Source organism: Rosa rugosa, chromosome 6, assembly GCF_958449725.1.
Source record: "Rosa rugosa chromosome 6, drRosRugo1.1, whole genome shotgun sequence".
NCBI lineage: Eukaryota > Viridiplantae > Streptophyta > Magnoliopsida > Rosales > Rosaceae > Rosa > Rosa rugosa.
In genome coordinates this window covers 124673-142500 of record NC_084825.1, presented here as the reverse complement: position 1 = coordinate 142500, position 17828 = coordinate 124673, and the positions used below count along the sequence as shown (strand labels likewise).

General features: G+C 37.4%; 1 protein-coding gene across 1 annotated transcript; it reads right to left on the bottom strand.

Moving 5' to 3' along the window:
• Nucleotides 1-2661: 2661 nt before the first annotated feature.
• LOC133718372 (nudix hydrolase 14, chloroplastic-like) lies at nucleotides 2662-5758 on the bottom strand. Its single transcript, XM_062145205.1, has 10 exons — nucleotides 5725-5758; nucleotides 5171-5236; nucleotides 4902-4985; nucleotides 4561-4617; nucleotides 4223-4457; nucleotides 4020-4125; nucleotides 3856-3933; nucleotides 3665-3757; nucleotides 3403-3495; nucleotides 2662-2716 (listed from the first exon to the last, which is right to left on the bottom strand). Exons 1-10 carry the CDS (start codon nucleotides 5756-5758, stop codon nucleotides 2675-2677), a joined length of 888 nt encoding a protein of 295 aa, XP_062001189.1. The 3' UTR covers nucleotides 2662-2674.
• Between the last annotated feature and the right edge of the window lie 12070 nt (nucleotides 5759-17828).

The window sequence follows — 17828 nt, the reverse complement described above, 5'->3', positions numbered from 1 at the left end:
CATCAGTTCCCATGAGTATTGTTTGTTCGTGGTCATTTTTACATGTAGGTTGCTACATTATTTTCCTAGGAACGATGTCTGTATCTTTATTCTACATCGTGTTTTTATTCAGAAATGATGTTTGTTTTGAGACTGAACATCGTTTTCAATTAAATAAACCGATGTTCAACGGTATTATTTACGTCGACTATGTTTATTCAAACTGATGTGTTAGTTCATTGAAGACATCGTTTATTATTTCCAAAACCGATGTTCACATTTTGACCACACATCGGTTTACTCTACGGTAGGTGATTTGTATGTTCATAATAGATTACGGTTTGGTGATTAGAAATCGATGTGCAGTAATTTTGATTACATCGATTTTGAGTTACAATTCGATATATTGATAATCATAGGACATCGATTTCATTTTTGATACTGATTTCTAATCTCTCAACAGACTTCGTTTTCCTTGGCATTACTGTTTTATTATGCTTTAATACACTTCACTTCACTTTGACAAGTATGATGTGAAAACTTTGCATTTAGCTATTGCTGGGAAAAAAATTGCATTTCTCATCATCCAAAATAAGGGGCTTTCCCATTAATTTTCTTTCCAAATTCATGATTTAACATAATTCACAAAATAAACCCCTAAACTTACAAAAGCTAGCTTGGAAACATACGAGCAACAATGTACAAAAGTTCCACACCAAGCTTTGCTTCAAAGCCAAAACTAGCTAGCCTTACTAAAAAAACATCTTGGCAGTCACATTCCTACATCAAACTCTGTATATAATCAGCCACTTCAATGCGCACCTCGTCAATTTGATCAGGGGATGTGACACCATTGATAGGGTCAGAAAACTCTGCTACAAGTTCATCTGCAACCTGGAATACTCTAAACTCTTAGACTTACAATAAGATTTCAATGAGAACTTGTATAATCTGAAAAATTGAATGGCTGTAACTGAGCTAATGGCACTTGCATGCCAATAATACAACTCCTCAAAGGATTGACCATGAAATGAAGGTATATTATAAGCTATAACTTCATACAGCTTATCAGTTAATAACATGCAGCAGACAACTTAACACTTAAACAACTGGTTATCTTTTGAAAATGACTGTTCATGCACAAAGGGACACAAAACTTGGATAAGATGAGTTTTTGTATCCTTAAAACCACGGATAACTCCTTGAAGAACCAAAGATGCTACAACTGCAGAAGCACCAACTTTATGAGTAATCAAACAGAGAGCTCAAAAAAGAGCAATCTCTCACTTCCCTATGACCTAAATTGATGTAGTTTAGTGACTTTATATCTTGAACATGTGGTTTGGTGTGAGTCTTAGTGACTCCCAGATCAATCAATGAGTTAGTCACTTTCCTGTTATATGGAAGATGCTACACTTTAGCAAACCCCACATTAACCAAGTGGGAATGCAATGGTGTGGTGCATATACTAGCTCTGCCTGGACCACTGTGACAATAACCAAAGGAGAAACAGACAAAAACATTACAAATTTCCCTTCTAGATATCTATTCCAACTTTACATGATAACACAGAAGCAATGCAAATTTTCTCTTAAAAAGATAAGAACAAAGGTTTTTGAGATTTGTTCAAAACAAGCTAGAGAAACAATTGGAGAAGTGAAGCAGGTTGAAAGATTTAGAATAAAGCAAATACAAGGTAGGGAGGTTCAAAATGAATAACAGTAACATATATATGGTACAATGGTAGTACAGCAACGCATTTCAAATCCTCCATGCCAGGACCTACATTGATTCAAGAAAATGGATGCTTTACATTAATGTGATTCCGACTACTCCGGAAATATGTTTACCAAGGCAGAACTTTCAGTAAATCTGATCCGTTTGAATTTTGCCCAAGCAACTAAACATATACTGCCACTTAAAAAAGAACTTATCTTTTAGCTCAGTTCATTCCCTAGTCTCAAATTGCTGATCCGTATAGCATGTGATCCAAGTACACTAATTCAACTGCTAACCCAAAAAGATTGTGCAGATCCAAAAGCATAACTCCAGGTACAACAAAGTTAAGCCAACAAATCCATAGCAAATATAAGATTCAGTCTTTTTGCTAAAAAAAAAAAAAAAAAGATTAACAGTATGACCCCAGCTACAATTGTAAACTAAAATTTGAAGGAAAAAAAAGATTAACATACCATAACTAATGATTGAACAAGAATAGAAGCGAATTGGTATACTCACAGATAAGATATTTTTATTTGGATTTAGGGGTTGTTACCTGGCCATATCCAATATCAACTCCATAAACAAACAATGCACCATACTGAAGTAAACAGTCGGTAAATCCACCAGTTGACCAGCATGAATCAAGAGCTACTTTGCCAGTAATATCGATAAATAGCAGCTTCTAACTTATGTCCTGCTCTGCATATACAAAACAGAGGAACAAATTAGCATAACAGGTCTTACCAAAGTTCGAGCATAAAATGACACAAGTAGCTGTCAAGTGTTTACAAATGAACAACATAACTGAACAATGCTCTTGAAATGAGGATCCTGAAATCCAGCTTACCTACCAATGTTGGAATAAAACACATACTACTTGTTCGTTACAAGAGTTGATTAGTCTGTAAATGTGAAAAATTAAGAAGACGTAACTGAAGGCTACAAAACTGAATAAAATCATTACAAGAGTTGATTAGTCTTCTTGTTTTAGGCATATGCCAGTCTCTTCTTCCACCTGGAGTGTTATAATAAGAATAATGTAACTTAGCTTTAGGTTAAAGTTGTAAAACTTGCATCTTACACTTAGTACTTGACTGTTGATTACAAAAGAAGCAGAAAACAGTCAAACAAATAAAATTTCAAAAGATTCTAAAAAGCAACATACTCAGGATCGATAGAAATATACAAAGACAAGTAGGAAAAATAAAAGTATTGAACAAGGCATATTTGCATAAGCAAGAACAAGCAGTAATGAATCTCAAGAGTACCTTGTAAAGAAACTAGATTGGTTTTTCTGAGGACGAAACAAAAAGGAGAAAACCAGTACCAAGTTAAAGAGAGGAAAAATATATAAACAAGTAATAAAACTCTCCAAGACACAGGGGCCGGAGGAAAAGCATATTATTGATCACTAAAAAGCTTATGGTTTTGTGGTGATGATGGATATGGATGGCCATGAACTATAACCAACCACCCGTCTTTTTTGGCTCATGCAACCATCATATATTATTGGAACAATAATCTTTTTAATAAACCAAAACCATAGCTTGTGGTTTAGAAGGAATCTAAATTAATTTTCAGCTGATTACATGAACTTTCCAAAATACAAGCAGAAAGAGATATGACACAGCAAATATACATGGCATTATACATATATACATATTGAGAGAGAAAGAGAGAGAAAGAGAGAGAGAGAGAGACCTCACGGATTGCGGTGCCGAGAAAATCACCCTTGTCATCATCCAACATTCCAGCAGGCAACTCCAGTATGATCCTTCCAACAGGTACTCTAACCTTCGATATGCAACAATTTTTAATAGGGTTTGATTACATGGAAGTACAATGCCGTAATTTCTTTTTGTGATAATATAGGAATTAGGACGAACGTGATTTTCCGATTTAAGTAAAGCATCATAATGTCATAACAGATACTCTAAAACACCAAAATGAAATGAAGAGCTACCTGTTCAGTAAGAACAGCATAAGCCTTGCCCTCCGATTCCAAAAGTATAAGCACAGCTACAGCCGGTCCGCGTGCAAACACAATACCTGGAACCTAAATATGTTTTAGTTTCACAACAAACAAATCAACAACTATGGCCTCCAAAATATACCATTAGAATAAAAAAGACAAGTATGTATATGACTAGATACCTTTTCCCCTGTTTCTTTATCAATCACATCTGCTTCAAACTTCAGAAACCCAATCCTCTTTCCAAACATATCCACACCCTATTATAACCCAGCTGATCAGTTCCAAGACTATGAACTTATCAAAACCAAATCAATTCAACCACTTTAAAGAAGGACTGGATCACCTGAATTAGAACTCGTTTCAGAGCCAAAGAACCGTCGCTTAGAATCCCAGTTTCACTCTCCATGTTCTTCAGCCACTGCTTAAACAAAGACGAATCAATAGCGCTCCTGCAACGTTTTACCATCATTATGAATACTTGGGTTCAGTTTATATCCGAAGTTTTAGACTTTTCTGAAGAACAAGGAAGGGAAAAGCGTGACTGGCCTGAACTGGGAGGAGGAGATGTGGGGGGCGGCGACGATCTGGACGGGCTCGGCGGCGAGTTGACTCGGGAGAGTGAGGGAGTGAGTCAACGGTGGCGGGTCGGATGACATTTTGCAGGAGAAGGATCGAAGGGCGAGGAGTGTTCTGGGGAGTGTGAGTGTGAGTGTGGTTCTGGGGATCAACGACATGGAAGCTTGAACGAGCTTGCTACAACCAACGGGGAGCAAGTGCCCATCTCAATAACAATGCAACACCCAAAACAGATCACAATGTTGGCCAAACAAGATCATAACTTAGTCCAAAAATGGCAAAATAAAACTTGGTCAGAAGAAACTTACTTGTAATCAATCCCAACCAGCACAGAGGCTCCAAGAGATACGAATACCCACCATGGCCTACAAAATTCAAAAGTAAATAAATAATCTAAAATTAAATAAAAAATCCAACTATAAATTACAATTGGGACTATGTATGACATTTCTGGAGTAGCCAAGTTCTTGGTAGTTATGTGTATTCAACATATATAATGGTCTAAAGTATCTAAAACTAAAAAAAACCTGATATATAGAAAAATACAAGCAGTTCAAATAACAAATCTAGATTAGTGGTACCTGCAGATGTAATCAAATTTTGAGCATATATGCTTTCAATTAAAATGACCTGAGAAAAGGAAAAGTACCTGAAGAAGCAACTCGAGTTGCACAAAAAGACACTGAAGCTTTGTGAAGTAGATTTTCAAATTCAATCTTTTCTATCAAGTAACCTGCAGTTGACAAAAGAAAGTGCTAAAATAATGAAAGAACAAAACATATGTACAAATAACACATACAAATGAGCAGCTTAATCCAGCATCCTCACAATCAAAACAAAACATTTGAAATAAAAAGATTAGGTTTTGATTCAATTGAGCTAAAAGAAATCAGAAACAGAGAGAGACAGAGCCATTACGTAGTCCCTGAAAGCCAGCCCAACTTCCATGCTTCGGAGAATCTCCTCTGTCAGCTCCAAAGAGACCTTATCTTCTCTTTCTGGTCCACCTTTTCGCACCCAAAATTGGAAAATCAAATCCCTAATTCTCTACTGATTGAGATCAAATTTGAAGACGAAAGCTTTGAAATTTCGGTTATCTGCAATTTGGGGAATGCTTGACATTGCTTATTGCTCCATCTTATTTCGAGGAATCGGAAATTTCAGAGCAGCCCTTCGTCTCCTGCCACAGTCCCGCCGTCTCTAACCTCTAGACAAGGTTGGGTTTCTTTTGCCTTAAAACCCCGACTTAGCGGTTTAAGGCTGCAACGGCTACAAGCCAGGAAATCGATGTAGGTCCTCTATGTTTTCGCCCAAAATCAAACAAACTTCACAAATGAAAACATGGAAGAGCAAAAAATAAAAAGAGGGGCTCGAGTAAATGACCTGCTTGTCGATCACAACTCTGAATAGTCGCTCAACTCCCCAAATGCAATCGCTCACAAGCTAAAGAAGAACAATGAACCACAACGAACAATCAAGAGCTAAAAAGACTGAAATCAAATCCATATGAACGAACAAAAGCTATGAATAAGCTGAGAAGCCTATTCGTAAACACAACAAATCTCCCACAAGCCTGATACCATCAACAAGTAAAACGACTGAAATTGACTCTATCATTTACATATATAGAACTAGAACAATACGTACTAAGATTACTTCGTCTCCGACCGGCGACTCCTAGAATCCTTCGACAGGCAAATCCTTCGAATCCCACAACAGAGTCGTTCTCTGAAGTGAGTCTCGCCGACTGGCCGCCGCTCTCTTGCTTCGATTCTAGAGGCTAAGACGGAACGGCGCTGTTTAGAAATGCTTTGATGAATAAGCTGAGGACGGACTGGACAGAGTCGATGCCGGACTGGACGGAGTTGATGCCGAAGAAGCTGAGGACGTAGATGAAGGAAGGAAGGAAGGAAGGGAGGAGATGGAGGTAGGGTTTGGGAGGAGATCCAGTTTGGGGTGAGTTCAGAATGAAGGCGAGTTCGAGTGAGATGGAGGCCGCGCGAGAGCTTAGGGTTTTCTGTCCAACTTTTAGGATCAGGCTTTAATTTTTTTATCTAAGTGTGAAAGTTTTTAGATTTAGTACCCGCTTCTTCAATTCACTTAAAACACTTAGCGCGTTTTGCACAAATAGGTTCCCGCAAATTTTCAAACAAAACTTTTAACACCGGTCATTTTAAGACCCGATGTTAATGATATACATTTAAATCGGTATTTTTGTAAAACGATGTTAGATTAGGTTTTTACATCGTGTGCAAGTCTGACCGATTTAAAACATGCGATGTCTATGAACAGATTTCTAGTAGTGAGGGGGTACTGGAGGTCTTGCCTGCTTGGGGGTCAAAAGTCAAGCAAACACCACTCCCCTATAGAGCATATCAGCCTTACATGAACACGGCAGGGGGAAAGATCAATATATTCGAGGAGACTAATTGGCCAAAATTAATTCAATATAAAGTATAAAATCTAGATTTTTTGCAGAGATACTAACAATAATGTCAGTAACATAGGGAAAAATTTTCAGAATTTTTTTCAACACGGAAGTATATTTTTTTATTTTCCCAATTGGGAAAAATAGGGAAAATTGACAAAATGAACCATAAGGTATAAAATCGAGATTTTTTGCAGAGACACTAAGAATAATGTCAGTAACATTGAGAACAATTTTCAGAATTTCAAGCCGGAAGTATATTTTTTTAGTTTCCCAATTGGGAAAAATTCGGGAAATCGTAAAAAAGAAACCGTTCGATATTTTTGAGTTCCGTCACTTGGAGCAGGTCCTAAAAATCATGTTTTATGTGTGGTGAAATTATGGCACAGAAATTTTGAAGAAAAAGTGGTCTTGACATAGTATGGCATTCGTTTGGCGCTCTTGGCATGCCACGGCTTGCCCACGAGTGCCAAACCTCATCAACTCCATTTTTTTATTGAAAATCATGCTCTTTATTATGATGGGAACTTGTAGAGAATGATTTTTAGGACATTTTGGTAGCAATCTCTCGTAATTTCATCGAGTTTTCTATTTTTTACGATTTTCCAAAGTTCAAAACGGAAAAAATCATAAAAAAAAAATAGAAAGCTAGATGAATTCATGATCTCTTGCTTTGAAAATGTCCTCAATTCATCCTCTACAATTTCGGTAGGGCTTGTGAGGGGATTTTTGATAAAAATTGGTGTTGACAGGGTTTGGCATTCGTGGCATGCTATTTGGGCACTGTCAGCCTCGCCATGACGCGTTGGCCAGTCATGGCATTGCATTAGCCTCGCTAGGAAGCCTTGGCCAGCCTTGGCATTGCATTTGACTCGCTAGTTAGCCTTGGCACGCTGTCACTGGCCGACGTACTACGCAGCGGAATTAGCCCGTGAGGCGCCTAGGTTCCTCTGAACCGATCGTTTCCTCGTGTCATGGTTGTCTTCCAAGACACTCGCCCAACCGATAGGCTTCGTGTCATCCTGGCTTGTGTCAACCCATTGCTGACCCGCATGCATCCCGCACATCGATAGCAAGTAGCATGACAATGCGCCGAGACCTAGCTGGCCTTCACATTCCCTCGTTAGGTCATTTCTTAGTAGCTTGCACAACTCATTCACCTTGTGGGCACCACTCACATAACCCACTCGGCTCATGGGCAACATCTTGGCCATGTGGCCTTTCCCTTCTAACTAGGCTAACCATGTTCTCTTCGTGATGACTGTCATAGCAGTAAGGGTTGTTCCTGCCCGTAGGCCAAACCTCAAGCGGGCGTGCCGTCTTACATGTTGGCACGCCGCTCGAGTGAGCAACTCACCCTCGATGCCCCTCTCGAGCTTTGCTTTAGTCTACCGCTCGAGTGAGCAACTCACCCTCGATGCCCCTCTCGAGCTTTGCTTTAGTCTAGCACGGGGTCGCCCCTCCCGTGCTTGCTGGCATCACTTTCCTCTGGGCAAGGTCGAACCCTAACACATGCCTTGGCACGCCATGGCATTGCATTAGTGTCGCTAGTTAGCCTTGGCATTGCATTAGCCTCGCTAGGAAGCCTTGGCATTGGCTTGGCAAGCCTTGGCATTACATGTTGGCATTTCATTTAGAATCTTAACGTTGGATCGTCGTTTAAGTATATTTTATGAATCGTTTGCTAAGTTGAGACCGCACTTGATTAGGTACTTGGCGGTTTGAGTTGACGAACGATTGGGATATTGTGATTTTGGTGGATAGAAGACGCAGCAGGAGTGAGGTGAGTAAATCTCACATGGTTCACTTACGAACCGAGTTATTTAATTGCCGAAATTGATTGATAATTGTAAATCGTTTTCGAAAATAAAGATTTGTTTGAAATAATATGAACTCGATCGACTACGGTTCATAGGGCTACGGCTCACAGGTAAAAAAATGAATTTAAGTATAAAATGAATTTCTTGGTTTTAATACGTGTGAACTATAGTTGGTATTAGTGGTCATTCCTGCGTGAATGACTACATATATATATATATATATATATATATATATATATATATATATATATATATATTTACGTGGAATATATATATTGGATGGTGTGACATTGGTGAAGTAATGATTGAGAGTTGATTGAATTGTTATTTCAAGCATTTCTCTTACGAGCATACAATTATCATGATGTGTTGATTATTGTGTAAAAGTGTGTTTTGCTTGAGTAAAGTATTTGAGTCAAGTGGACTTTCAAATGTTTGGTTAAGTATCGTTTATCACGTTGGTGATCGAGGCAAGTATTATCGTAAGGCTGAACCTCGGCTGAGGTGACAGGTTACGATTCAGTTAGAGCTCTAGTCTGTCTGCCAATGTACTTCTTGGGGAATAACTTTGAGTTATTGTGTGCCCTTGAGTACAATATACTTCTTGGGGAATAACTTTGAGTTATTGTGTGCCCTTGGGTATATTTGTTTTAAAAGAGAGTGTCGGTGTCCTTTCTTTTGTCATTGATGTGGGACTTGATTTCGAATGAAGTGTGGAGGTGATTTTAAATGTAATCTCCTGAACTAAGTTATATGCAGGAGTTGTTATGATTTGAATTGTGTGATTTTAGGTGATCTCCTGAACTAGTTCTCTATGCAGGGATTACTAATTTTTACCGAGTGTGATTGTATGTTTGGTTGTGTTTTGTGGAGTTAAATGTTTTTGCTTTAATTTATCTCACGAGTTGAGAAATTATAAGCATGTGTGACGTGAGTCATTTTAATTGAGTTTACTCATACGAGCTTCACAAGCTTACCGGATTGTTGTTTGCAATCCCGGTGCACTATTCCATGGTGTAACGGTTATTCCTGCAGGTCAGGACCACCAGGGTTGAGATCGAGGCGAGGAGTGCAGCAGTGTTAGGTTCAGAACCTATTTTTGTTTGTGTACTGTTGTTTTTGATACGCTCCTAGCGAGCGCTTACATTTGTATATCCGTTCTCTAGAGTTTTGTAAACACTTGTTGATGTGATATTTGACTTAAGTGATCGAGTCTTTATTGACGTATTGTTGTTGCTCAGATTTAATTGAAAAAGTTTCTATGTATTTCGGGCATTTGGTTAAGTTTTCGCATCTCGGATTTGAATTTCTTTATTTGAAATTCTGGGTGTGACAACAATGCCACACCATCCAGATATATATATTTCACGTAAATATATATATACGTAGTCATCTACTCAAGGATGCCTACTAATACCAACTATAGTTCATACGTACTAAAACCAAGAAATTCATTTTATACTTAAATTCATTTTTTTTTTACCTGTGAGCCGTAGCCCTATGAACCGTAGTCGATCGAGTTCATATTATTTCAAACAAATGATTATTTTCGAAAACGATTTACAATTATCCATCAATTCCGACAATTAGATAACTCGGTTAGTAAATGAACCACGTGAGATTTACTCACCTCAAAATCCCACTGTGTCTTCATACGCCATACGAGATACACAAGCGTAACAATCCGTGTAAACAACTTCGTCAAGCACCTAATAAAATACGACCTCGATTTAGTACCCGAACACTAAAAACAATTAATTTCTGAACTCCCAAATCAATCTAACAATCCGAAAGTAATGCCAATTGAGGAGAAACTTCATCCGAGACCACCTAAGTCTCCGGAACACTTCTACGGTCAATATAACAAAACTACAAGTCGATCGGATGGCTGGATCCTCACGGATCGAATATTGATCGAACCGAAAACCCTAAAACGTTGAAAATTCATAACTTGCTCATACGATTTCCAAAAATTACAAACTATATATCGACATGCTTGTATCCACAAGTAGATCACTATGAGGGGCAGAAACTGTCCCGGAAGCCGCCGGAAAACACCACCACAGTGGCAGGGCCGCTGCCGGCCCAAAGTCAAAATTTGACAAAACTTCCAACGCAAAAGTTCTTCATCTCAACTCCAATTATAACTATCATAACTAGCACAAAGTCTGAATCAAAGCTTACCTCGCAAGGTTTGAAAACCTATGAACCCTAGATTCCCAATCTTCCAAATTCGAGCTCCACAAGTTGAATCGTTGCAAGACACCTTGGGAGAAAGCTTCTACGTCCAATGGGCTTCAAAAGCCCCCAAGAATCACTGTCTGAGGTGGCCGGAATCGTGAGCTCCGATCTGGGCTCGACGCAGTGCCGCCGCAAAACTTTGCCTCCTTGCTGCGTCTTCCTCCGCTCGTTTCGTGCTCAGATGCTACCACAGACTTCAAGAGGAGATTGAGGCGAAGCTATTGCAAGCTGTCTCATGGGCAAAGGTTGTCCGAAGACGGAGAACGACGCCGGTGAAGGGAAGGAGGCGAAACCGGGGTCGGGACCGAAGAGAGAGAAAAAGTTTCCCATTTTGGAAACTTGAATTTTTCTGATTTTTTTTTTCGGATTTTTCCTATATTTTTCCCATTTTAGAAACTTTTTCCGAAGGCCATAACTTCTTCATACGAACTCCGATTTTTCGCGTTCCACATATGCACGAACTCGTATCGACGCGCTCTACGACTTTCGTGAAGAAAGTTTCCATAGAATCCTAACGTATAAAAAGTCAACTCTTGAGTCGAAGCACTCCGAGCGAATAATTGTTCGAAATGCTTTCCGCTCCACCTTCGAACCATGAAATAGCTCAAACGAACACTTAATTAGTTTTCGGAAACCATTAGAAATTCATAACGAATTTCCGGGGTCTTACAGCAGCTTTACGGTAGGAAGCCATTTTTGTGACTTTACCGTTGATAAGGACTTCCGTTGTGTAGTTAGCTCTGAGGAGCATTTACGTTTTATTTTGTTGTTGAAAATTTAATTCGTAAGCTTATGTAATATATGACTCTGTGGGCGGGTAATATTAACATAGTGGGTTCAGGGCATCAATATGTATGTAGTTTGAAGGGAAAAAAGTTTCCAGTTATTTTGTATTGATGGCTGAGTGATCACGCATATATAATTATGGGATTGTATATCGATTTTTATTTGTGTTAAAAATCAGGGGCGTGACAAGTTTTCACAGAATCCTAACGTATAAAAAGTCAAACTTCGTAACCCTCGTAAAACGTGTATTTCGAATAATTAATCGTTTGAAACAATTTCACTCTATCCTCAAACCATGAAATCGTACTAACGAACACTTTTTTAATTCCAGGAAATTCCAAGAAATTAATAACGAATTTTTGGGGTATTACATGTACGTTCGATAGCGTGGACGTCGAAGGGTACTCTTAGTTTTAAGTCTTCCGCTGTGTAGTGAGTTGTGGTGGGTGTGTTTACTTATTAAATTGTCATTCAGTTTAATTTGTAAACTATCTGTAATGTGATATGTGACTCTAAAGAACGAGTCAGTATTGACATTGTGAGCTCAGTTTGTTTAGTTGCTTAATTTAAATGAAAATCTTTTTATGTGTTTTTCTTGTGCCTGTTAAGTTATCGCGTTTCGGATTTGAATTTATTTATTCAAAATTTGGGGCGTGACAGGCCGTCAGAAAAAGTCATTACCTAGAGAACACTAAACTAGCACATCCCTAACACGAGTATACTAAAAGTACGCTTCTAGTACACTACCTTTTAGAAAATTAAGCTCAAAACTAGAAAACTTAGAAACTACGAAGAAGAAGACAACTTGGGCAATCAAAGATCTAATTTTCTTGTTGATCTTCTCTACTTGAAAAAAGAAAAAATCAAACCCATCACCCCTCTTCGTAAAAATTGATGAAGGCCCACAAAAAAAGAAATAAAACATATTAACCTAAACACCAAGTGGATTCAAGACAGCTTAACGCACAATAAGCCCAAGGGCCAATATGGAACCTAGGCCCTAACAACTCATCTAGTGCAAACACTAGGTGAGAAGTAATCCTCTTCCACAATCCAATCGTTGTCGAAAACTTCCACCGTACCTGCTACCAAAGCTACAACGTCGATGTACACCACCACCACCGCATGTGTCGCCATCACATCTACCATTGTGACTAGAAGGACAAACATCGCCACCGCCATCGAAGGTAACAGAGGGCAGACTCGATCTTGAACAAAACTGCTCTGCCTCCACCACCCAACAGACCAGCAAATTCACCACAGAACCACCGCAAAAACCATCGATTCAGCTTAGGCCGAGCCAACCCATAATCAACCTCTGAAATCTAGTTGCCATGAACAAAACGACCACCCGCAGAGAACACGAGCTACCGACAATGGAAACCCAATTCAACCTTGAAATCAAGAAACGCTATCGAAACCATCTACTGACAATACCAAGTAGAGGAGTAGGAAGGAGGGCTTCGCCGTCCTTCCAGGTCTAAGGTACATAAGCCCCACTAAAGAAAATCAGTCGTAGTCAAGAAAGCTCTCTGGCGAGAGTCAGGATGAATAGTCGAAGGGTTACGCCTCACTGCCATCCACAAAGCAACTAGAGTAAATGGGAAGCCTACCTATGGTTGTTGATGTTGTAGCGCCACCATCGGTCACCGCCGATAGCAACCCTAAGATTAGAAGAAGCATTACTAGGTCATATAGATATATAACTATATTATTCCAATTTGTTACAATTAATTCTATCATTAATCGTGTTCTTTTTTAAAAAACTTTGCTGACTATATATATTATATTATTTTATTTTACGTAGTAAGGTTTGTCATAGTTTTAGCTTTCTCTAGATTATTTTTTAAATAGGCCGGTACGGCTGCTGTCAGGCCCTGATTAATACTAGATTTTTTTTTCTTAATGTGATGAGTTTTTCTCTCAGTAAGGTATGTTTTGTTATATTCCATACATGTATCTCCATACTCACTTGCTTCATTGGTCGTCATATGTGTTATAATGGAATGAAATATCTACTACAATCAATCGCATCATGTCAACCACAAATAGACTAAAAGTATGACATATTCAAACAAACTTCTATTTCAAGTATGCAGCTAGTACAAATTTTGTCAGTAAACTCCTTAGTAACTAAATCAATTGTTAATCTTCCAAATGATAATTTATATTGAAGATTGTAGGTAGATCTTCTCGAAGCGTTTGCGGAAGGCATAGCTTCTTTCATCGATTAGAGTATACCATGTTCTCAAGTACATTGAAGATCATATAATTTACCAATCAAATTCTCAAGTGATGCAAATTGCAAATAAGGAATATGTATATGAGATTAAAACATTTCTATGCACCAAGCAAATTAAGACATCCATAGGACAAAGTTAACAAAATACTCAAGATTAGAGAGAGTATGACAACTATTTGGAAAACCAAAATTAGATATATGCATGGCACTGTAGCCTAAAGATATACATGCAAGTAAATACCTTGTGACTAGGCATCAAAAGAAACTCATAATATTAAACATGCATTTTGGGGCTAACAATTAAAACTACATACCTCTAGAATAGGTGCTAATAAATCACATAGCAATGAGGTATCTAAAACTATATACCTCTTGACATCGTATTGGAAAAAACTCATAGCATAAAATAACCTACTTCATTGATTTCATCTAGTTCGGTAACTTAATGATTAGCAATTTGGAAGAAACTTTTCTGGAGTGATCTACTCATGAATACATAAACATCTAACAGTTGATTTGTAGTAATGTAATCGAAAAGTGTGTCTCCCAAACCCCTAATTAAAAAGTCCTCAACTAGTCCTCATTAAAGTAGTCCTCATTAGAAGACCTCCCTCTAAAACTATATATCTCTTGACATGGTATCGGAAAAAACTCATAGCATGAACATCACTAAATATCATGCCTTTGCCTTTTAAAAAAGTAACCAATGAAATTCATAGCATAAATAAAATAAAATAAAATAGAAAACCAATAGGCATTAATTTTAAGAATTTGGAAGTCACACCTACTACCTTATAGCCATGACATGAAACATAACTTATACTCATGACGTTAAATAACAAAGCTTTAGAATATGTAACTAATAAGGTATCTAAAACTATATATCTCTTGACGTGGTATCGAAAAAATGGTATTGAAAAAAACGCATGGCATAAAACAACCTACCTCATAGCTATGAACATCACTAGATATCATACATTTGGAATAAGTAACCAGTGACATCCATAGCATAAATAAAAGAAAATAGAAAGTCAATAAGCATTAATTTTTTAGAACTTGGAAGTAACGCTTAATCGCTTACTACCTTATAGTCATGAGATTAAACATACGTTATAGCTATGACATTAAATAACAATAAACATATCTTTAGCTATGACATTAAATAACAATAAACATACCTTTAGCTATGTCATTAAATAACATAACTCTAGAATAGGTAACCAATAAATCACATAGCAATGAGATATCTAACTATATACATCTTGACAAGGTATCGGAAAAAAATTAATTACCATAAAATAACCTACCTCATAGCCATGAATATCACTAAATAGTCAGGGCTGGGCACCCAAAATCGAAGTCCCGGTCCCGTTCCGAAATTCGTCGGTACGGGCCGGGATCAAAATCTGAAATTTACTGTTTGGGCCCGTCCCGTCCCGTGGAAATGGGCCCGGTACCGGTACTAGCCCAATTGATACCGGGTCGTCCCATCCCGTCCCGTTTAAATTAATTAAATTAAATCTTTAATTTTTGACTTGGTTGTTATACTGCATTGCTACATAATCTGCATTACTGCATTCCTTCATTCTAGTTTTTGACTTGGTTGTTATGTTGCATTACTACATAATCTGCAATACTACATTACTGCATTCCTGCATTCCTGCATTACTGCATTATCTGCAATACTGCATTCCTGCATTCCTGCATTACTTTTGCATTACTGCATAATATGCAATACTGCATTACTAAATTACTAAATTCTTGCATTACTGCATAATCTGCAATACTGCAATATTAAATTCCTGCATTCCAGACTTCCAGTTTTTGAGTTGGTTGTTTCCAGTTTGTACATATTGTCCATCTACATTAGATCATTTCTTCTTGTCATTTTACATTGTTTGATTTGTTTTAAGGCAAAATTGAATGTGTAGACTTATAAGTTGTAGTTCTAGGAGGACATATGCATCCTGTAAAGATTGAAATATGGAAAATTTGGATAAGTGTTAAGTACTTGTGAGTGTGTGTATAGGGAAAAAAAAAAAGTTTGGGATCCCGAAATGGGCCCGGGCCCGACCCATTCCCGATCGGTTTCGGTACCTTCGGTACCAACTTTGAAAAAATCAAGTCCCGTCCCGAATCATATTTTCAGTACCGGGCTCGGTATCACTCAATAACCGGCCCGTCCCGACCCGTGCCCACCCCTACTAAATACCATACATTTGGAATATCTAACCAATGAAACTTACAGCATAAAAAAATAAAAAATAAAAAGCCGGTAGGCATGTTACTATTTTGAACTTGAAAGTCACGCCTACTACCTATTATTTCTTCAATTATCACCTGAAAGTTAGGTATTATATCCAAGTTAGTATGTGTATAATAAGTATGGTATAGTCGAGCAAACCTCTATGTTAGGTATGCAACTAATACAAACCATCATATGAACCAAATTCTTAATGACATTTCATCAAATACATTAATTGAGTGCACTCCAACGAAAAGTAAAAAACACAAAAAAAAAAAACAATGACATTGTTCTTTCCAATCTTAATCAGAATAACAAATACTATCGATAGTATGAATCAAATAACTTAATTTCCTCTGTGATAGAAGGTTTTTGAACTCAAAAGAAAGATATGCAAAAATCTCTTAGCATTTGGTTCATTTAAAGTTGCAATCAACCAACTTGAATTTGAAAAAAAAAAAAAAAAACCAATATTGCATGATTCTAGAGAAATTAATAGCAACTCCAGCAGCTTTCCTATATCTTATATTTACTCTATTGTAGAGAAAAATAGGCAAAATAAGCATTTTTTTTTCTCTCCAACAGCTTCCGTATACCTATCTCCATTCTAGACAAAGTGAAGCTGAAAATAGATTTCCCTATATTTTAAGCAAACTCTAAAATTACAGGGAATCATTTTTTAGGGATTTTTTAATCTTTTCTCTCTTATCTCTTCAAATTATTTTTTATTTCTATCATGAATAATTTAATTACTTTTTTGAAACTTTGAAAATTTACTTTATTTAATCATGACCCATAAATTATAGAGAATATAATAGAGAAGCTATTGGAATTGCATAAGAAAAATTATGGAGATCTTAATTTTTTAAATCACATATTAAGGATTTTATAGATAAACTGTTGGAGATGCACTAATAAGAGTAACTTCAACAGTTTCCCTATATTTTGATTTTCTCTATTTTAGGGAAAAATGAGTCACTTTTGCTCCAACAGATTTCCTATAACTATCCTCATTTTAGGGATAGTGAGGAAAGAGAAAATGAGATTCCCTAAATTTACAGCGATCTCTAAAATTGTAAGGAAAAATTATGGAGATTTTAGAGATTGCTGTAAAATAGAGAATCTATTGGAGTTGTATAACTTTTGACTTTTGCTTTCCTATAACACAAAAATTATAGATAAGCTATTGGAGTTGCTCTAACAATATTCAAGCCAGGGATTACAAAACCTACAATTAAAATATTGATGCAGAGTGCTTTAATCATGGGATTACATAACGTTACTTTTTTGTCAAGAGATTTTTTTTTACTCTTTGGCGCATGTGAAATGCTCCAACTGTGCATTCCAGCACAGTGTCTGGCTACTTTGACAGCTTCGTGGTTCGAACCTAGGTTGGGGAACACACCCAACTAGGCAAGAACCACTAAGCCACTTGCAGTGGTTTTGTCAAGAGATAGATTAGAGTTGGTTGTAATTTTTAGGGAAAAAGAGTGTATTATTTATGTCACGCCCTGAATTTTGAATAAAGGAATTCAAATCCGAAACGCGAGAACAAACAATCACAAGAAGACACTTAGAAATTTTTTCATTTAAACTAAGCAACAAACAAACTGAACTCACAATGTCAACACCGACTCGTTCTCTAGAGTCAAATATCACATTACCAAGTGTTTACAAATTAAACCGAATAACAATTCAATAAGTAAACGCACCCTCCACACTCACTACACAACGGAAGACTAGAACCAAAATACCCTACTACGTCCAAGCTACGACAGCAACAAAACCTCAGCTTCGATGATGATTACACTGAC

Coding starts and splice junctions, on each gene's coding strand:
- LOC133718372 (XM_062145205.1), bottom strand. CDS start 5,758: ATGGATTTGATTTCAGTCTTTTTAGCTCTTGATT. Junction 3,934..4,019: donor TGAAACGAGTTCTAATTCAG/GTGATCCAGTCC, acceptor GGGTTATAATAG/GGTGTGGATATGTTTGGAAA. Junction 3,758..3,855: donor ATAAAGAAACAGGGGAAAAG/GTATCTAGTCAT, acceptor AAACATATTTAG/GTTCCAGGTATTGTGTTTGC.